Genomic DNA, 23182 nt, shown 5'->3' with positions numbered 1-23182 from the left:
AACACTAGGCAATGAGGCCATAGCCACCCCTCTCCCACCTCAAATTAACTAAGGGCTACCTTTAGGACAAATGGCCCTTGAATGGGATGCCTTCAGAGAAGTTAGGTTATATCTTTCTTTTGCCCTCTCATTTTCCATTTTTTAGAAGCGTGAACATGCTAGAAATCCCGTAAGTCATCTCTATGGTACTACTTCCTCCATTTAAAGGCATCTAGAAATCTACCACATGGAGTCCTAACTCTCTCCCCAGCTTTCTGAAACTTCCTCCCAGTCTTGCCTAGCAGCATACCTGGTGAATCTCTCTCCCTGCTATGCTTCTCCTTCTGCCTGTTACACCTGTGCACCCACCTCCACCCCTCAAATCCAAATTCTACTCAACTGTCAAAACCTATCTACTCCACAAAGTCTTCTGAAACCCATACTGCATTCTTTCCTTTGTTTACTCCTTAAGTATCCACACAATGAGCAGGCCAGAGTTTATCACTTAATCATTCTCTAAATGTGAGAGTGAGAGTTTCTTTAGAGTAAGGACCACGGCTTATAATACTTTTTCTCCACCATTCCTCTTAGTACAACCATGGAAATACAGTGCATGATCAACAAATATATAGTTGATTACTAGTTGGAAATAGAAAAGGCAAGTCCTAGACAAACTATTTGACCTGCCCAAAATTTTAGAGAAAATCACCTGCCGAAGAATTAAAATGATTTTAAAAATCTGAAATTAGCAAACTGTAGCACGATGGGCCCAATGCCACAAGCAGAGGTTTCCACTGGTGTAACTCTTAACCTTAGCAGGTTTTTTAGAAACATAAACACCCACTCACTGTAAAGGAAAGCAGATGTTAATGAAGACATACCATCTGAGGTTGTAAGAATCTTCTTGTCTTTGGGGGCCAAGGCATGCCCAGCATGAGAGATAACCCAAACTGGAAAGCGTTTGTTTACTGAAGAGTACAAAGCCTTCACAAATGGCACATAAGCGGCAGAAAAACCTGGGTTACCTAAGAAAAGAAACACAGACCTTAGATTAACCAAAGAAATAAACTCATATGGGGGCCAGCTGGTTCGGATCCTGGGTGCGGACATGGCACCATTCATCAGGCCATGCTGAGGCGGCGTCCCACAGAGCACAACCAGAGGCACTCACAACTAGAATATATAGCTATTTACTGGGGGGCTTTGGGAAGAAAAAAAAAGAAGATTGGCAACAGTTGCTAGCTCGGGGGCCAATCTTTAAAAAAAAAGAAATAAACTCATATAAGATGATGTGCAGACTGGAAAAGAGGATCTATTTCTCCTCAAACTTTGCTCTACAAATCTAGTAACATTTACATATACACCTCAATTTTAATATCGTTTATACCTTAAGTCTGAGAATGATCACTTAGAAAATTTCTGTTTCTACTTTGTTCTCTAATTGTTTCAAACAAATTCTTCCACTCTGTTCCTCAGCTTAATAAATGGAACCAGCAAATACTCAAGTCCTAACACCAAGAGTCGTTCTTGGTTTCTTCCTATTCTTCACATCCAGTTCACCAATAAGTTCTGTAAACTTTGCTTCTAGAATACATTTCAACTGGGTCCACTTCTCTCCATTAGTATTATCACTTCCCATTGGCTTTCTTGCAACATCCTCCTCACAGGTCTTCTATCTACTTCTTGTCCCCTTGGAATCCGTTCTCCAGAGCACCCAAAGAGAGATCAAACCAAATCACAGCAGTATCTACTCAAACACTTTCCAGTGGCTTCCCATTGTCACCTGTATAGTCTAAAATCATTAATACTGCCAGCAAGGCCCTTTAAGATTTGACTATGCTCAGTTACCAAGCTGTATGAAAACAAATCAGTGTAAGAATCAGTCACAAAGAGACCTTTAAGGATTCTACTGTTTCCTTGTCATTTATCACAAGTGCTTATATTGTTAACAGACGTTTAGCATGATCTTTTGGGGAAAAAACCACCAACTAATACATGTAGATTTTTCTTGTGTATGTATAGAAGGTATTTTTGACATGGGTTTACAATAGAGAAATAGAATCTATCAATGATCTTTTTAAAAAAGAGTCAATCTGATACATCTTTAGGAGGAAAAGATAGTGAAATAGGGTTTTCAGCTTGCAATCATCATGTATATTGTGATGATGAAGGTGTTAACCTTCATAGATACTAATCCATTTTCATCAATGTCTATTTCTCCAATTTATCTATTTCTTTATGCTATTGTTTTCTCCTCTTTGAAATTACATGCCACGGTTTTGCCACATTGATGTAACCTCTGCTATCCTTGTCAAATTTCACTGATCTCTTCTTCATTGTCATATCTTTTAGTTTCCTAGATAGGCAGTGCAGCAACTGGCTAAGGGCATAGACTCTGGAGCCAGACTACCCGGGTTGGAATCCTGGCTTTGCCACTTACCAAGTGTGTGACCTTCGCCAAGTTATTTATCCTCTTTGGAACTTGTTTTCCTTGTCTATAAAATGGGAATAATGATCACACTACCTTATGTGAGAACTAGGTGAATTAGTATATGTAAAGTACTTAAACACTGCTATATACAGAAGTGCTGTACAAATGTTAGCTATTCAAACTTGTCATCAGTGTCAAGATGGTAACATATGATGGCCTTATCATCCATATTGTTATTTTGCTTCTGTTGCATTCTGATCTAGCGACCCAAGTTCCAAATTCCTTTCTGTGATGGTCCTAGTGCCATCTTTGTTAAACAGGGTGAAAACTTCCTCAACGCAGTCATATGCTCTGTGGTCAGCTGACTGGCCGATGTGCAAATGGAGGAGGAAGAAAAGAGGAGGGGTGTATCCACACAGGGGCTGTAGCAGCTGGGGTGGCTGTGGAGGACACTGTTTCATGTTTTATATTTAAATCTTCAATAACTTTGGAATATTTTTGCGTATAAAGTACAAAGTAGCAACCCAATGTCTTTCCAGGTGATTAGCCAAGTGTTCCAAGACCATTTATTATATAACCCATTCTTTCTGCATTGATTTAAAATGGGTCTGATCCAACACTGAATTCTTACATTAGCTTGTTAATTATGATTCCAAATAATTCCACTTATTTTTTCCTTTTCTCTTCTGCCAGCACGATCCTGCCTTAATTAGTACAGTGTTTTTTTAATGTTTCAGTACCTGGTAGGGCAAATCCCTTCTCCTTATTTCTTTTCCTAAATTTCCTAGGCTGGTCTCATAAACTTTAGAACTATTTCTACTAGTTTCAATTTTTAAAAATCTCTTTGAAATTTCACCTCATTTATACCTTAATTTAGAAAGATTTGATATTTTTTACATTACTGAGTATAACCTTCTAGGAACATGTTATGTCTCAGATTCAAATGCTTTATGTCTCTCAGCAAAGTTCGTAGGGCTAGAAAATAATAACAGTCAACATTTTTCAGTGCTATAACATGTTACATGCCAGGCTGTATTTAAGTGCTTTACATATACTAACTCATTTAGTCCTCACAGGAGGTAGTACTATTATTATTTCCATTTTATGGATGAGAAAACTGACATACAGAGAGGTTAAATAACTTGTCCAAGGTCACACAGATGATATGTGCTCAACAAATATTGGATAACTGAAAGGCGGCCCAGTGGTGAGCAGTTAAGTTCACACGTTCCACTTCGGCAGCCCAGGGTCCACTGGTTCAGATCCCGGGTGCGGACATGACACTGCTCATCAAGCCATGCTGTGGCAGGCGCCCCACACATAAAGTAGAGGAAGATGGGCACAGATGTTAGCTCAGGGCCAGTCTTCCTCACCAAAAAGAGGAGGATTGGCAGCAGATGTTAGCTCAGGGCTGATCTTCCTCAAAAAAAAAAAAAAGAAAAGGGCCTTTTTATAATTTATATTCTAGTGGGAGCACATATACACATAACTAAGTAAATAACCCAAAAGTGTGATAACTTCTATGAAGGAAATAAAGAGAATCATGTGATAGAGAAAGAAAGAGATTAGGGTGGCCTGAGAAAAATGTCTGAGGTGGCATTTAGCTAAGACCCAAAAGATGAGAAGAAATCAACTTTGTAAAAATTTGAGGGAAGAGAATAGCAGGATGGGACAAGAACAGGTTCAAAAACCCTCAAGCAATAAAGGGCTTGCCTTTGAAGAAACAGAAGAGTCCACAATGGCCAGTAATAGGAAGATCCAACTTAAGCAGAGATAGAAGTGGAAAATGAAATGCAAATGTTTCAATGTCATTGCATACTTCACCACTTAAATGTTATGGCTTGTGTTACACTTTATGAACCATGAACTAAACTTCCTGGATAGGAAACCACAAAGAAAATGAAAAGGGTCTTGTTTATGCAACCAAAATAAAATATGTATATATATACATCTACAGGTGTAGGGATGTCAAAAACATTCCAATACAGAAAGGCAAGTAAAACATTTTATCAAAGAATATCAAAATATGTTATAAACACATGCTTGAATATACACATAGTCAGATGCCTGAGCAACGTGTAATAGAAGCTGTGGTGGTCATCTCTAGATCCCGACTGCCAAGAAACTCTAACTATTCAACATTCCAATTGCAGACTTATGCCTTCCAGTTAGTCTTGGAGGGGACAAAAACTTCCATATATCAAGTTAACGTGGCATAGCACCTATGTAGAAGGCTATCATGTGGACAGAACTTTGGGCTTGTCTCTGGAGCCTTGTCTGCTCCATCTCCAATTACTGTACTAACAACACATGATTCTAATATTCCCATAGGATCACTTGAGAATTTTAATGATTTAATATGTTTTATAGTGAGTTCTCAAATCGTTTTCCTTTGCTCATTTCACTACTTAACGCTGAAAGAGAAGCACTATAGTGAGGAGAGGTTAAATTACGTGTTAATAAACACTGAAACTCCCAACCTCCTTTCCCATGTTTGGCTCTGAACATGAGTAGACAGGCTTCCACTCCTCAAACAGGATCCTGGAAGATACCTTCCTGGGAAAACTGAACAATCCAAGAAACAGCTGCAGATACTGAAAGGTGGAAATCCTCCAATGAAATGCTGGGTCCCTACCCAATCACCCTAAGGTGAGGATTACCTAGGGTGACCAACCATCCTCTTTTGCCCAAGACTATTGTGGTTTTAGTACCAAAATTCACATGTCCTGGAAAACCCCTCAGATCAGGATGGCTGGTCACCCTAGGCACACCTGTGGACAAGTCCCACCCCTGAATACAAAGATTCCAATCAGTTTTTTGTGTCCTCCTTTTAAAAATGAATGATCATCAAACATTTCAGGAAAAACAAACACTAATGCAAACAAACAGAAAAAAGAACACAGTAAAAACTCTAACAATGCAAGACGCCAAAGAAAATGATAGTGCACCCAGGAAACAGGAAACTATAAAAAAGAAAAGGAAAACAGAGCTCTTAGAACTGAAGTATGTGAGTCTCTGGTTTAAAAGGGTCCACTAAAACCCAAATACAATGCATGGAAAACACCTAGACCAAGGCGCTTCACTGTTAAATTTCAAAATCTTAGGACAAAGAAAAGTTTTTCAGGAAGGAGCTTCACATACAAAAGATCAAAATTCAGAATGCTATCAAGACTTCTCAAAAGCAGCTCTGGACCCTGGAAGACACTGAAAATGCTCTCCGAATTCTAAGGAAAAATTATCTTCAAACTAGAAGTCTAAGTCATTTTCTGACCTACTAGATTTTTTAAAAGATTTCTTCCCATATACCTCTTCTCAGGAAGGTGCTAGAAGATGTGTTCCACCAAAATGAAAGGGATAAACCAAGAAGAAGAAAATGTGGGATCCAGGAAACAAGGAATCTAATCCAGGAGAAAAGTGAAGGTAATCCCCAGGATGGCCTATGCAACAGGCCTGCAGAACAACCATCCAGACTGGAGTTGAAGAAGAGAGAGTTCTGGGAGGAACGTCTCCATCAAAAAAAGAAACTGACTGATGACTCAAATGCATTGAGAGGATGTTTTTCACTTCTAGAGAATAGTTTTAGGATAAGTTAGGGATTAAAACATAGGAAACTAATGGGGCTGGCCCCGTGGCCGAGTTAAGTTCCTGCGCTCTGCTTCGGTGGCCCAGGGTTTCACCAGTTCGGATCCTGGGTGCGGACACGGGACCGCTCTTCAAGCCATGCTGAGGCAGCATCCCACATGCCACAACCAGAAGGACCTACAAATAGAATATACAACTATGTACCTATGGTGGGGGGGTGGGTTGGGGAGAAGAAGAAGAAGAAAAAAAAAGATTGGCAACAGATGTTAGCTCAGGTGCCAATCTTTAAAAAAAAACATACACACACATAAGAAACCAAGCAAATAAAAGAGACAATCATTAACCCAGGGAAAACAAACAAACAAAATATACAAGAAGAGAAATGCAATCACAAGACCCCATAGGCTGTCATATGATATGATATAATAGGACATATTTACAGTTTCATTTTTAATCTTTAAGGTTGATAATATACTTATGTTCAAAATCATTTAAAAAGTGCTTCGAATACCTCCAATGAAGCATTCACTCCTAACGTTCTATGGACAGCGATCCAACAAAAGTCACAAGTGACCCAGGTGCCAAATCCCAGAATATGCAAACGTTCTATAGTAAACTTATAATCATCTTGACACGAGGAAGAAAAAGTTATTTAGAAAATTGTCAAAAATATTTGATGAAGTTCTAATTATTCTAAATATTAAGAAATTTTAAAAAGCAGATTCTAAAACTTTATGTATGGTACACTTCCAATTGTGATTAAATATATATATATATATACATACTTAATAGGCAATATAATATACATAATATAAACGCATAGAAGAAAAACAAAAAGCCTAGCCACCAAAGTATTAAGCATGGTTGTTATCAGTAGTTTGAGTGATTTTATTTCCTTCCAAAATGTTTTCTATATTTACCAAATTCTCTATAACAAACCCATAATAGTACTTTTACAATCAGAAATACTTAAAAGTATCTGCATAAAGTCTCCTAATCCAGATTTTTAAACTTACCAGTAATAACGAAAATAAGCAGCTTAGGCCTGTTGGCACTTTGATCATTGAAGAGGTCAGTCCAGGGACCACATTTTAGAACTTGGGTTTCAACTCCACAACATAAAATGAATTCCTCATGTACAGGAATTTCTTCCTTAATTTCTGAGTCCATTCCTAAGTAAGGGGAGAAAAATAAAATGAAGAGTCACTAAACTGTAAAACCCTCAGAGCTTTATCTCCTCCTACCGCTTTACACCAACCTTGCACTCCAGTCTGTCTTGTCCTTGCATTTCCTCAGTGACCTCACATTTTTCTGCTCCTATAACTATGCTAATGTTTTATTCCTCAACCACTCCTGGAACACTTTCTCACCTTGTGTCAGTTATCGGTTTACTGCTTCAGCTCCAAATTCATCCTTCACTACCTTCTCTGAACAAATGGATCTCAGTCTTTTAAATATTTTTCCTCTGCCAGATGATAAGATGTCAAGCTTTGTCAGAAGAGTATGCTGGAGAGACAGTGAAGGAGGAGGGGTTTTCTGTCCTGGATTCAATGTACTCTCTCAGCAGGTTTCGGGAGCACTTGCTTTTTTTTTTCCCCCTCTGCTGCTCAGGCTGTGAGGTCTCTCTAGTGTAGTGATTTCCAACTGGAGACAATTTGCCCCCAGAAGACACATGGCAATTAAGATCTGGAGATAATTTTCATTGTCACAACCGGGGGATACTACCAGCATCTAGCGAGTAGAGGAGGCCAGGGATGTGCTTAACATCTTAGCACAGGACAGCCCTACACAACAAAGAACTATTTAGCCCAAAAGGTCAAACTCTGCTCCAGTGCTGGGTGCTACTCAGACAGCAGCAGCAATGTAGCAAGAGTCCTAACACCACAGGCTTGTGTCCCAGTCCAGGTGGCTGCTCCCTGCAGCCCCTCCTCAGCCTCCACCCACAGTTTTTTGTATCTTCCTCTTGAAAATGAACAGGTAATCAAAGATTACCAAACAGATCTCCAGTCAAACGCTGGAGGCACTGGCAGGGGGAGGCCTCTTCAACTAGCTGTTCCAGTAGCACCCAAAGCAGTGCCCCAATTTTCTCTGTACCCACCTACCAGCCTCAATTCACCTGTGCCCTAAGGGTTGTTACTGTCGCCCTCCCAACAGACACCGCATGCTCCAGGCTTCACAGCTGCAGCTGCACCCTGATTTAATCTGCACACCTGCCCATTAATCTTGGTCCACCTGCTGACACAGTGACTAAGGACCAGCTTTAACCCAGGCAACCTACCAAATTACTCTACCATACAATGGGCTGCAACCACACTTTCTTCTATGAGATCTAAACTCCCCTTCCCAGTTTGTCCTTCCTTGAGCACTTTCCCTCAGCTCTCAGGTAACTTTTAGAGTTCTCTTTATATAGTAGCTTTATAGTGTCTCTCCTATCATAGCTTAATAATTCTTCATGCTAAACTAACCATTTAAGTTACTGTGTGGTTTCTGTCTCCTGAGTGGATCTAGATTGATATATCCCTCATGTGTCTACCCAAATTCTTGAATTGTGATTGCTCTTCAAATCTTTCCCATCTTAGACTCAGCTTAAATCCTACTTTCTATTTGAGTCTTCCCTGACGACCTCAAAGAAAGGAAACATCCTCTTCCTCTAAACTCAAAGTACCTGTCTTTATCATAAGTAGGCATAAGTAAAGATAGTCAGCTAAACTTTACCTAGTAATCTATGCACTTGTTAATCATGTCATGCCACACTCTATTTCTAAAATCTCCAAATATTTCTAAAACCTCACTTCTCTAGCCTGATGTTATGTTGCCCCTTGCATTTTCTTCATTTATGCCTTTATTACTTTTACTGTCATTTAGTGTACTTAGAAAGGGAGAAGAAATAAACATATATAATCCAACCTCCATGTGTAACCAAAAGTCCAAAACTGATTTCCTTAAATAAAACTACTTAGAAAATGAAAAATTACTTCAAAAGTGGGGATTCCTCTCCATTCAAAATATATTGACTAAATAAATAAAACTACCATCTCAACTTTTCTTATGGATTGATTTTTAGTTCACTAATAAATGTCACTGTAGCCCAATCTCTAAAACTATCACAAACACAGTCTATTTTTAAAGGCCTTATGACATTTATAAAGTGTTTGAAGCAATATTAGATTTAGCTGTTATACAGAGTATTAAATGAGAGCAGAGAGAGAAGACACTGGCTAAATTTAATATTTGCACCAGAAGAGAAACCAAAGTCATCAACTACGTTCCACTCATACTTAACTTCAAGTAAATGACATCTTGGGAGTTTGATTAGCCACAAATTTAATGAGAATTCAAGTAGATATGAAACTCAAACACAGCTTATAAAAATTGGAAAACAAACAAAAAATAACTACAACTCCAAGACACCTCAAATAAAATACCAGTGAACACAATGGAGTTAACATATGTATTTATAAAGCATTTTCAAATTTTATTTCACTTTTATGTTTCTGAATCTCACACAGCCAAACAGAAAAAGCAAAGGAAAATTTAAGGTACGAGAATTTGAATTCTTCCTTACCTAAGAATCCAAGGTAATTCAGTTCTGCAAACAACTGTCAGATTAACAAGGGAAAATGTTTTCTAATTATATCTTCTTAAAGGCTGATGGGCCCGCCTTCAGCCACAGCCTACAAGCAATCTTTAATGATGTCAGTTTTAATAAGCAGCAAGACTTAGGCTGGATAGAAACCAAGTGTGGATACAATCTGTACAGGTCAGACCAGCCTTGTTTGCTTAGATACAGGTGTTCATCTGCTTACAGAAATGAGTTTCTGATCTTATTTAGTAAAAGAATTTTTTCCAACTAAATCTTATATAAACCTAGACAATACATAAAATAGAAAAGCAGCATTTGATCAGTATAAATTTTAAGGTTCAAATTTATAATATTTATTTATTATAAAGTCAGCCAATGAGAACAATAAAGCTGTACTAATGAACAAAAATATCTGAAAGTGGAGTTATAAATGAGTTTTATTTAGCTTTAAATCCAAATAATGTCTGCATTTTATTCTGGCTACTGAGTAAGAATTCTGCTTTATCTATCCATGTAAGAACTGCAAAAAATAAATGTTTTTTAAAAACTGGTGTTGCAATGTCCAAATTGTCTTCAATTAAACAACATTACTCCTGAAAGAGAGGGAGTGAGAGAGTTTTCCTTTAAAGTTAAAGCACTAACAATATCTAGCAATAACTTGTACTATTTAACATGCATATAAGGCAGATAAGAAACTCCTGAAACTTCCCCAAATGACAGGAACTTTATACATAATATTATCAAATGTAAGTGGTGGGCTGTGTTATTGTCCCACAATTATACAGAGTAGAGCATACACTTTCCATGTGTCTGAGGCTTGACTGGCAATTAACCAGTGCTGTTCCTGCTCACTAGTACCAAAACTACTTGTAAAATATTTAGTGACTGGACAAGGAAAGATAAAGGCCCAGGGAAGAGATACAAAATTTCTAATTGTTATCAAAACACAATATGAAAAGTACAAATATATACAAAAATGGCAGTGGAAGCTTTTTTTAAAATTAGCCTAGTAGCAAACATTATCATGCTGGTTATCTGTGTATATTAAATGCCGGTATACAACAGAGAGGAGTCCGGGAGTTGTTTTAAATTAGAGGGTTTTTTTCCCAGTTTAAAATGTACATTAAAATTCAGTTTGATCCTCCCTTAGCTAGGCACTGTAGCTTGTTTTCAAACAAGCTTCCATTGAAAACAATTTGAAAAGCCAGAGAAAATATTGAAAAAAATATCTGTTCAAAAAATCAGTAACCATTAAAAGAATTGTACAAGGATGCATAATAATTAATAAAAGAGGAAATAGTAAAGAGAATTAATATAAAAACAAAAGCAGAAAAGTAATAAAGAACAGGTATACAAATAAATAAAAAATAAACATCAAATAATATATTTAAGCTCAACTATATCAGTAGTAAGTTAAATGTAGACTAATTATGCTAATTAGATACAGGCAAAGATGATCAGATTGGGTAAAAATAAAACGAGTAACAACATGCTACTTATAAAAGATACACATTAAGAATAAGGATATATAAGGAATAAAAGTGAAAGGATGGAAAATAATATACCAAGCAAATACTAATCAAAGGAAAGACAGTGTAGCTATACTGAAATCAGATTTTAAAAGTAAACTTTAAAGTAGGAAGTAGAAAAGAGATAAACAGGGACATTTCATTATGACAAAAAATCAAACCACCAGGAGACCACAATAATTCTAAATGAGCATGCACCTAATATTTTAGCCTCCAAAGATATAAATTAAAAACAGAAGTAAAAGGAGAAATACATAAAACTACAATCATAGTGGAAGATTCTAATGCATCTCTTAGTATCTGATAGAATGAGCAAAGGAATATATGGACAAAAAACGTAGAAAATTTGAATAACATAATTAATATTTATGTTAACATGACATAACTGACATAGTGGTCTCCTCTCTATTTGAAAGTAGAGCATTCCTATGAAACCTTCCTAAGCTGAAATGGCGTAAAGCAAACAAGCAATTACCATTAATTTATATGGGAAAAATTTTTGAGTATTCCCATAGCCAAAATATAACCAACCAAGACAACTTGAAATGAAGCACAGATGCCCACAGATACAGTTCAAAGCCACGGCAGCCTGATGCTGAGATGCTAAGTATAGTTCCCAGGGAAGGAGCTTGGCAGCGCCACTTTCGCTGCTCACTGCCTCTAATGATGGCTGGCTGCAAAACAAACGGTGAAGGCTATTTTCGCCTTTTATTTTTGGTAAAAGCGAAAATCCTCTTCAGACTGCTTTCAGTTAGTAAAAATAGGTATTAATGTAGGTACTAAACAGGTACTAAAGCAAAGTGGCAGAAAGCAAACTTTCAGATAGTGGGGGAAACCTGTACATAGAACTCTTTTGCAAATAACTGCAAAATGTACATCCTTTTCAAGTGCACATAAAACATTTACCAAAACTGACCATACACTGGGCCAAACAGCAAGTCTCAACAAATTTCAAAGAAGTGAAATAACATAGAGTATGTTCTCTGTCCACAGTGGAAATAAGCTAAAAATAAATAACAAAAATAATAAGAAAATCCTCCAATTTTTGGAAATTAAGCAATACACTTTTAAATGACTAATGAGTGAAAGAAGAAATCACAATGTAATTTAGAAATAATAATGAAAATATGATGTATCAAAATGTAAGGGATGCAGACAAAGTCATGAACGCAGGAAAATTCAAAGTCTTACAATGCTTTCTAAAATATTAGGGAAAAAGTCTGGAAATCAAGGATCTAACCATCTGTCTTAAGGAGTTAGAAAAACTAAATGAATCCAAAGAAAGAAAATAGAAAAAAGAACATAATAAAGAATAGAAATTAATGAGATAGGAAAAAGTTTACATTCCACAAGATTAACCAAAAGTTTGTTCTTTGAAAAGCCTACAAATAAATACACACCTGAGAAGACTCATCAAGAAAAAGGGCACAAATAACCAATATCAGAAGTGAGAAGAAGATATCACTCCAGCTTCTAAGGACATTAAAAAGATAATAAAAGAATATTATGAAGAACTTTATGCCAATAAATTTGATGCAGGCAAATTCCAAGACAAACAAACACAAAGAGGTTGGAAAAACCTTAATAGTCTTCTATCTACCAAAGACATTGAATCCATAATTCCCAGTCCAGATGACTGTTAACACTTAAGAAAGAAATAATACCAATCTTACAAAGTTGTCCAGAGAAGAGAAAAAGAGGGACCACTTACCAACTCATTTTATGAGGCCAGCAAACCTTGATATCAGTAACTGAGAAGGACATTATAAGAAAGGAACACTACAGGCCAACTTCTCTCATGAACATAGATGCAAAAACTCTACTCGAAACATTAGCAGACCAAATCCGGTGATACAAGACAACCAAATTATGTATATATCAGAAATACAAGGTTGTTTAAACATTCAAAAGTTAATCAATTTACCACATTAACAGAATAAATGGAAAAAACCATATAATCACTTCAACCAATACAGAAAATACATTTGATAAAATCTAATTCAGAGTCATGAAAAAATTCTTAACAAAGGAGAAATAGAAGAATCTTCTTATGAAACATAAGTATCTACAAAAACAAAAAACCTACAGCAAACATTTTACTAAGGGTGAAATACTGAAAGCCCTTCTGAGTTTGAGATCAAGACAAAGAAGTCTGTTATTATCAAGTCTATTCTACACTGTACTTGAAGTCCTAGCCAATGCAATAAGACACAGAAAAGAAAGAAATCTGTGTGAATTGGATAGGAAGAAAAAAACTGTTATTATTCACAAACAACAAGATTATATATAAGGGTATTCCAGTTACTCTTGCTGCCTAACATACTACCCCAAAACTTAGTGATTTAAAACTACCATTTTATTATACTCATGGATTCTGTGGATCAAGAATTGAGAAAGGGCACAATGAGGAGAGCGTATCTCTAATCTGTAATGTCTGGGGTCTTGGCTGAGAAGACTCAACAGCTGGGTGTGATATGTTCACTGGGGGCAAGAGTCATCTGGAAGTATTTTTATTCAGATACCTGATGACTGATGCTGCTAACACTTTCATCTGGGTGCCTCACTGATGTGTCAAACTTTACCTGTTAAAAATCAAAATCATCTTCTTTCAAAAATCAACCCTACACACCTGACATCCTGATTTCTATGTTGCCATACAGAGCATCTTTATTTTCCCAGTGACCTAACTCGAAAGCTTCTTTGACAGTTCTTACTGTATTTCGGAGGAATAATCATAGGTGAGAAAAAAAAAAAAACCCATTAAAAGAATGAAAAGGAACAATTAGAAATGGGCATGAAATAAGATATATAGTTATGAAAGCCAGAGGAGAATGTTTCAAGAAAGTTAGGGGCTGGTAATGAAAATTTTAAAATACATAAATGTCAAAGACTGAGAGAATTAGATATAGTAAAAACTCATATTTTAAAAGTACTTTCTGTAAGCCAGAGCACTGTGCTAAATGCTTTATAAATATCATATCACTTAATCCTGACAACAATCCTATGAAATGGGTAGTAGTATTTCCTCCCTCTACCCAAATAAAACATGTGAGGAGAAAACTGATTGAAAGACATTAAAGAATTTGCCTAAGTTCACACAATTAGTAAGTTGGAATGTGGTGGAGCCAGAATTTGAACCCAGATGTCTGAATGACTCCAGAGCTCACATTCTTGTTTTATAAATTTTACTTATATATGCACATATATAATTTCACTTAAATGGATAAATGAGACATAATATATGCTGAGATCTTTTTAAAATGCTCAATTACTTTTTAATCCTTTGCATGCCTCATCTCTACCGCTCCTTCTCATCTCCATGAATAATACTCCTAAACTTATGTTATTTACTCAGTATAAAGTCTTCCATATTCTTCTATAATCACATACAAATATACGTAAGCATTTATATATATTTTAATACATATGAGTTGTCTGTGTTTGAATAAATAGGAGTATATTGTACATACTTCTATACATTTTGCTTTCATACTTAACAACACATGAAAATCCTGCCAAGTCACGTAGTATAACACTATTTTATTATTTTTAATGGTTCTATAACGTGGATCATAATTCATATCACTATCTCCCTGTTGACAGGCAGTCAATTAGTTTCCAGTGTTCTGGAACAATGTTGCAATAAGTATCCTTAAATCCCCACGGTCTTACATATATCCATCTACACCAGCTCTTTTGTTTCTAACCTGATTCCCAAGTGTGGAATTACTGGGTTGAATTTTAATAAGTGTTGCCAGATTGCTTTCCAAAAAGAGTGTAAGAATCACATTTCCTCTAGCAATCTAGGGAAGTATCTTTCCCCCTACGATCCTATCAACAATAAGTAGTACCGTTATTTTTAATTCTTGAAGTCTTTGGGTATAAAATATCTCACTCTTTAATTTGCATTTCTCTGACTACTAGTGAATTTGAACATTTTTTCATATTTGCTGGCCTTCTGGACTTCCTTTTCTGTGAATTGTCTATGCATATCCTTTGCCCAGCTTCCAAGTCGGTTACCTTCTTATTGGTTTGTAAGAGAACTCGGCATACTGCTGATATTAACTCTTTTCCAAGCTCCTATATTTCACATATAGCTTTCTAGATGTTTATTTTAATTTTTGTTTTTTACATTTAACCCTTTAATCCATTTAAATAAGGATCCAACTTTGTTTTCTTTCAGATAGAGAGCTACTTGTGCTAATACCATTTAATAAAGAAACCATCTTTTCCCCACTGAATTAAAATATAATTTTTTTCCTGTATTAAGTTTTCATACTTACTGGGAAAGAGCTTCTTAATCACAATACTATACTGTCAGTAAACCTGGTAATTGGTCCATGGTTAATTTTTAACTATTTGGTAAGGGCAGAAACCAAACTGACAGAACCAAGAGTCAGTATTACCTAAATCTCAAGTATGGCCACTAAAAGTTACCTGTTCTACTTAAAATCATCAGTGTTATTCAAGGGAAAATGGGGAAAGGAGGGAGCTTTTGGAATCTGGAACTATATCACAAAACTCTTTTAAAAGTTTTAATGAGCAAATGTAAATTTTTCATTTAATTTTTGATTCCTGGTTTCTTTTTTCTGGAGTTTCAAAATTCCCACTCAACCTGCTAGTAAGATTCTACAATTTGCCATTTACCGAGGCCTAAAATCCCTTCTTCATTTCCTTCCCCATTTCCCCTTTACTAGGGTTTCCAAAAGGCAATTGCCTGGAACAAGAAGAGAAAATTTACATCTTCTTGGTTCTGCTAATTACACAGATAACTTTGCAGTGAAAGTTTAAAATCTTGAGTAAGATGACTAGTTTATATACACAAATAATCTAAGGCTATTATTATTTTTGCCCAGAAATTACGTGGATATTCAAAGTAGCTCTTCTGGAAGGATAAAATGAAATGCTTTTCAAAAAGCAAGAACCAAATGTAATTATAGAATTGAAAGTATAATAAAAGTTTTAAAACTTGCTGTATGAGTTCAATAGTAGAGTTGAACTGCCAGAATAGGATCATGAACTTGAAGACATATCAATAGAATTTACTCAGTCTGAACAAGAGGAAAACAGACTGAAAAAAAAAGAGCAGGATCTCAGGGACTTGTAGGAAAATAATAAATGATCTAATATTTGTATAATCAGAGTCCCAGAGAAATAGGAGAAAGACTGCTGGGCTGAAAAACACTTTAAAAAATAACAGATGAGAGTTTCTCTAATTTAGCAGAAGACATAAACTTACAGATTCAAGAAGCTGAGTTAATCCCAAATAGGATAAAACCAAAGAAATACAAAACACATCACAGTCAAATTCGAGAAAACTAAAAACAAAGAAAAGATCTTAAAAACAGCCAGAGAGAAATGACATATTACATATAGACATAGAGAGGAACAATAATTTGAATGTCAGCAGATTTCTTTTCAGAAACCAGGGATTCCAGGAAGAAGTGGCACAACATTTTTCAAGTACTAAAGGAAAATAACTGTCAATCCCGAATTCCATATCAGACAAAACTATCCTTCCAGAATGAAGGGGAAATAAAGATATTCTCAGATGAAGAAAAACTAAAGGACTCTGTCACCAACAGAACTATCCTTAGGAAGTTCTCTAAACAGAAAGGAATAAGTGAACAAGGTTTAACTTTAGAAAAGGAAGAACAATGGATTGAGTAAAAGCAGCAGTAAATATAATGGACCATCCTTCTCTTCATAAGTTTCTCAAATCAGAATTGATGGTTGAAGCAAAAGTCATAGCATCATTTGATGTGGGGCTCAATGTATGTAGAAGAAATATGATAATTATATTTAAACAGTGGAGGGGGTAAAAGGACACGTAAATGTAAGTAAGGTTTCTACGCTTCACTTGAGGTGGTAAAATGTCAATACAATAGGCTGTGTGATGTTATGTATGTATACGTTATACAGGGCAACCACTAAAAAGAAGTATACTAAGCGACATACTCAAACATACTATAAGTAAGTCAAATGGAATTCTAAAAATATTCAAGTAACCTACAAGAAGGGAAGAAAACAGAAACGGAAACATGATAACAGAGAAAACAAACATAAACAAATAATAAAATGGCTGAATTAAGCCCTAACATATCGATAATTACTTTAAATATAAATAGTCTAATTTTACCAGTCAAAAGGCAGAGATTGGTAGAATGGACGTAAAGAGAAATGACTCCCAAAAAACATGTTTACAAGAAACTCAATTCAAACAAAACAACACTGGTAATTTGAAAATGAAAGAATGGGAAAAGATATATCATGCTAATATTATTGTTTTTTAAAACAACACTGGCTATATTACCGTCAGATAAAGCAGACTTCAGAAAAAAGAAAATTACTGCACAAAGAGAGACATTTCATAGTGATAAAAGGATTAATCCACCAAGAAGACATCCTAAATGTATATGCACTGAACAACAGACAGTCAAAATATATGAAGCAAACACCAACAGAACTTAAAGAAGAAACAGAAAAATCCACAATGACAGGTTGACACCCTCAGCAGTGAAAAGAACTACTAGACAGACAGACAATCAACAATGTAAGGAAGAAATGAACACCATCAACCAACAGGATGTAATTGACATCTAACTGACATCCAACAACAGCAGAATACACATTCAAGCGCACATGGAACACTCAACAAGATACACCGTATCCTGGGTCATAAAACAAACGTAAATTTAAAGGAACTAAAATCATACAGCCTATGTCTTCTGACTATAACAGAATAAAACCAGAAATCAACAGCAGAAAGACAACAGGCAAATCTTCAAACACTTGAAAACTAAAAGACACACTTCTAAATAATCATGGATCAAAGAGGAAATTTGAAAGGAAATTTTAGGAACATACAAAACAGTGAAAATGAAAATACAACATATCAAAATTTGTGAGATGCAACGTAAGCAATGCTGAGAGGGAAATTAATAACACTATATGCTAACATTAGAAATGAGAAAAGATGTCAAATCAATAGACAAGAAATAGGAAAAGAAGAACAAAATAAACTTAAAGTGAGCAGAATGAATAAAATGTTAACTATCAAAGCAAAAATCAGTAAAAATGAAAATAGAGAAAAATCAATTAAATAAAGAGCTAGTTCTTTGAAAAAGAGCAATAAAATCAATAAATCTCCACCAAAAAAGATAAAAAGAAGACACAAATTACTAATATCAGGAATGAAATACGGGTTATCACTGAATATCCTATAGAATACTATTACCCTGATACCAAAACCAGATACAGACAGTACAAAAAACAAAACTACACACCAATACCTCTCATATGTATACCTTAACAAAATATTGGCAAATAGAATCCAGCAGTGTATAAAAAGAATTATATACCACGATCAAGTGGGATCTATTCCAAGTATGTTCAACATTTGAAACTCAGTCAATGTAATTCACCATACCAAGATGCTAAAGCAGAAAAAAAACATATAATCATATGAATTAACTAAATATACACCATATGACCCAGCAATTGTACTCCTGGGCATTTATCCCAGAGAAATAAAAACGTGTTCACACAAAAACCATCACAGAAAGGTTCATCGCAGTTCTATCTGTAATAGCCCACAACTGGACACAACCCAACTGTCCTTCAACAAGTGCATGGTTAAGCAAACTGTAGTACAGCCACACCACAAAACACTATTCAGCAATAAAAAGGAACAAACTATTGATATACTCAACAAGTTGGATGGATTTCAAAGGAATTACGCTGAACGAAGAAAATCAATCTCAAAAAGTTACATACTATATGATTATATTTAGACTACATTCTTGAAATAGACAAAATTATAGAGATGGAGAAGAGATTAGTGGTTGCCAGGGGTTAGGGACTGGGGTAGGAGGAGACGGCTGTGGTTATAAAGTGGCAGCATGAGGGGACCCTGTGGTGATGGAATAGTCCTGTATCTTGATTATAGTAGTGGTTATATGAAGCTACAGACCTGTATAGACACAAACAAGGCTTGTAAAACTGGTGAAATCTCAAATTCTGTGGATCATACCAATGTCAATTTCCTGGTTTTAAAATTGTGCTACAGGTATGCAAGACGTTACATTGGGGAGGTTAGGTACACAGAGATCACCTTGCACTTAATTTTTTTGCAATTTACTGTGAATTTATAATTATTTCATTTAAAAAAACTCTTCTTTTTTTTTTTTTAAAAAAAAACCATCTAATTACGCATGTATTTATTTAATCACAATTGGTTTAAGTTGAATGAAAGAGAAAAACTGGGAATCTTACCACATAGCCACATGTAAGCTTCCAAACACACAGCTGCAAGTCAACACATAATACAGATGCATGAACAGAACCTTTTTTTACAATCAGCTGTAACTACAGATCTCCTTGACTTAGAATTGGGGTTATAGGTTCCCAATAAACCTATCATAAGCTGAAAATATCCTAAGTATCCATTTAATACACCTAACCTACTGATCATCATAACTTAGCCTAGCCTACCTTAAAGGTGCTCAGAACACTTACGTTACCCTACAGTTGGGCAAAATCAGCTAATGCAAAGGCTGTTTTATAATAAAGTCTTGAATATCTCATGTAATTTATTGAATACTGCACTGAGAGTGAACAACAGAATGGTTGTCTGGGACAGAATGATCGTGAAGTGTATTGGTTATTTGCCCTCGTGACCGCGTGGCTTACTGGGAGCAGCAGCTTGATGCCACTGCCCAGCATCACAAGAGAATATTGTACTTCATGTCACTAGCCTGGGAAAAGAGCAAAATTCAAAGGATGGTTTCTCCTGAATGCATATCACTTTTGCATCATCATAAAGTAAAAAACTCTTAAGTTGAACCATTCTAATTTGGGGAACGTCTGTATTAAGCTTATATTCATTTCATCTTTCTCCAGAATAACATATTAAAGGAAGCAATCATTTTCTATATCTTGACGTGATGACAATCTCACCAATTACAACAAAACTGCCTTCTTTTTCTGCAATTCTTTCACTTGTGAAGCACATTCTCATTCTTCTTATCTGACCTTAGCAACGCCTGCAAAGTAGGCAGCACAATCAATCAAATAAGAAATTGAAGGTCAAAGATTTTTATATTATTTGTCCAAGGTTATAGGGCTTTTAAATGGCAAAATCAGTTCTACAGTCTTCTGACTCCTACTCCAATATTTTCCAGTCACATGTTATTCCAAAATTTTATGCAATACTATAGAATCCGAAGGATAAATAGCATAATATTGTAGGAGAAAGTCAGAGTGGGAATGAGAACGATGCACATTACACCAATATTCTGTGCAACAGTTTCTTGTTCCTGCTTGACAAGTGGTCATGAGCCCAGTAATTTTACAACTTTTACATTTCATCTAATTTTGCCATTTTAATGACCACATACTAACCTCCAGTGAGATTCTTCTCAAACCTGTGCAACTGGGTCAGAACAGCAAGTTTACACGATGAATATAAAATCCATCACCACTGCCAAGGAAATATCAAAGCTAAAGCACATACTACACTCAGGATGAACTTGAAGAATTATCTTTATTTGAAAAAGGCAAAAAAATTCTTTTTCATAACTCCTTTACTGGTTTTAAGCCACCAACTATTACATCAAAATTTATTGTAATCATACAAACAAAAATATTTTTTTAATGTGCCAGAAAGCAGTTTTCAGTTTCTAGACATCAGTTAAAGCCAAGAATTTCAAAAATTTGCACAAAGTACTCTACTTACATATTAAATACACTCATTAAAAATAATATACTAATTTTCCTTTGGTTGAAGTATACTTGAGAAAGTAGATTTTATAATTAGCACTTAATTCTAAATATATTATAGCAATACTACAAATGAGAAAATGCAAGGCTCAATCTTTTAAGAAAGAGAAAGAAAGTCACCCAGTCTGAAGGCCTAAGTTATCATACTACCAATTTTAGAGGTGTTCCTTGATTGTCCCCTAGAATCCTACATGCTGGGAAGAAAGGCCTTAGAAGGCCTGCAGGGCTTCACCTTTAGGTGGAAAAATGGGCAAAGATCCAAAAGAGACATTCTTATCATTTCAGAAAAGTTTTTTTTTTTTTTAAAGCTTCATGAATAAGGATTCCAGAGATTTTTCTAACTTTGCTGGGTTTCTTTTTGTTGCATCTGTCTCTTTCACCACAGGGATCTGCTCTTAGAACCAAAATGGTAATAACTAAAAACCCAAGGGTGAGTTTACAGTTAAGGCTTTAAGGGTGAATGAAGAGCAGTGTGACCACCAGATGCAAAGAACATCAAGAGAGCTGTGAAGTGCGGTCGTTCTAGAATAGCTGACGTTTATTGAGTGCTTATTGTGCTTAGAGCACTGTTCTAAGTGCTACACGAATGACCTTAGTTAACAAAACAAGCTTATCAAGTGGATACTAATGTACCCCATTTTACAGATGAGAAAAATTGAGGCACAGACTACCTCCATAAAATACCAAGATGCGCCGCAATGGTAGAGGCAAAAAGCCTCAACGGTTTCGCCAAAATGCTCCGCTCTAAATTGAAGGGAGCAACAACCTCCGTTTTGACTTCGGCTGCATAGCGAAATATTAAAGCAACTACTGTTGAACCTCAAACGTGTGGTTAGGGGAGTTTTAAGTTCAGAGACTAGTCCGAGAGTCACTTCTCAAGGGTACCTGGTCTAACAAATTGGGAGACACAGGGGGAGGAGGAGGCAGGAAGAGGGAGGCTGAGCCTGCTGAGAAATCTGAGTCCAAACCAAAAGAGCCCTTAATGACCCCGCTGATGGACAAGTAGGGAAACTAAGACCTGCTGAGGGACGACAGTGACTTGGCCAGCGCTAGAAGCTTAGTTGGTACAAAAACTCAGATCTCTGGAGTCCCCGGCCCACACTCTGGCCCCTCCTAGTCACTACTTCCCGGCCAGCTGCCCAACGTCCTGGCCCCTACTCCCTAAGGCGACCGCTGTAAGACCCCCGACAAGCACGCTGCAGTTGGCAGTACCAGTGGTACCTTCCCGCGCCCAGAGGAGCGATCACTGCGCCAGCAACCCAAGGGGCTCCCGGCCAGAGCGGCTCCGAACCCCAGCGCGGTCGCGGTCGCAGCACTGTTGTCTACGCCCCTGCAGGCTGACTGGCCAGGGGCAGCACCGCCTCTGCGAGGAGCCATGGAGAGGAAGGGCTCCCGCTCCTACTGCCCTGCCTGGCCGTCCTTCCTCTGGTAAAGTCACCCCGAGGGCAGTGGATACCACCTCACCTGTCCGCCTAAAAGCAGCGGGCTCTCCCGTCACGGTCCTGGGAGGCGTCACCAGGTCCGAAGTCCCGTCCCCTCTGACGTCACAGCGCCGCGCCGCGCGCGTTTAAGACGCACGGTGTGCCGGGGATTGCAAGATTCTTGACCTTGGCTTGGGGCCTGTGGCCCGAGTGCAGCGAAGTCGTTGGAGGGCGTGCCTGTGCTGGAACTTTCTTTTCCCTTTCATTTGAATTTCATCCGCCTCTTATTTCAGTCATCCTTGATATACTTCCGGCTCCCCATCTCCCTTCTCTATTGCTCCCCTTTTATTCACCTGCTGGTTTTACCCTTCCTCCGCTGATGGTTGCATCTCTTCCCTTCACCAGGTACACGTGAAAGTTGATTCTCAGTTGAGCTTGTTTATTAGTATTAGTATGGCCAGCCTCTGCTACTCTGCACTTTAGCAAAATGCTGAAAATGTCTATTCCAGAAGTATTTTGAACTTACCACACCCAAACTCCCTGCAGACAGGTCACATTCGTCTTGTCACCTGTTGCATCCTTGGCACCTGGCACATAGTAAGGTGATGAGTATATATTCTCCAAAAATGCAATAGGGAATATGACATAGTTTTGTAGCCAGGGGGAGAAGCAGAGAAGTAGACCAGCGAATCAGTGAATCTCACCCACGCATAGAAAAGGACCCTTGATCCTTTTGTATTCAACATCTCAGTAATATGTACCACACCCAACTAATTGTTGGCAGTAAGCTGGTATCTCTTCTTCATTACCTCTCCCCTTTTCAGTTTTACTTCCTAAATACGGTAATTAACCAGAGAAGTTTAGAAAAAGCCACTCA

The 23182-nt window shown here is 36.8% G+C and overlaps 1 protein-coding gene across 12 annotated transcripts in view; it reads right to left on the bottom strand.

Moving 5' to 3' along the window:
• LDAH (lipid droplet associated hydrolase) overlaps positions 1-22641 on the bottom strand; it is a 98087-nt gene extending 75446 nt beyond the window's left edge. For 5 of the 12 annotated variants that reach the window (XM_070573206.1, XM_070573202.1, XM_070573204.1 and 2 more), the window contains exons 1-3: positions 22349-22439; positions 7009-7164; positions 861-1004 (exon numbers count right to left, since the gene is read on the bottom strand). In XM_070573206.1, coding sequence (XP_070429307.1) covers positions 861-1004; positions 7009-7162 — 298 coding nt within the window. In that variant the 5' untranslated portion in view covers positions 7163-7164; positions 22349-22439. Of the gene's footprint in view, positions 1-860; positions 1005-7008; positions 7165-9557; positions 9704-22348 lie in introns of those variants that run through there. The other 7 variants (XM_070573207.1, XM_070573205.1, XM_070573198.1 and 4 more) reach the window with 6 other exon arrangements.
• Positions 22642-23182: the final 541 nt, after the last annotated feature.

Source organism: Equus przewalskii, chromosome 14 (genome assembly GCF_037783145.1).
Source record: "Equus przewalskii isolate Varuska chromosome 14, EquPr2, whole genome shotgun sequence".
Classification (NCBI taxonomy): domain Eukaryota; kingdom Metazoa; phylum Chordata; class Mammalia; order Perissodactyla; family Equidae; genus Equus; species Equus przewalskii.
The sequence above is the reverse complement of the archived record's forward strand: the minus strand, read 5'-3'. Positions and strand labels throughout refer to the sequence as shown.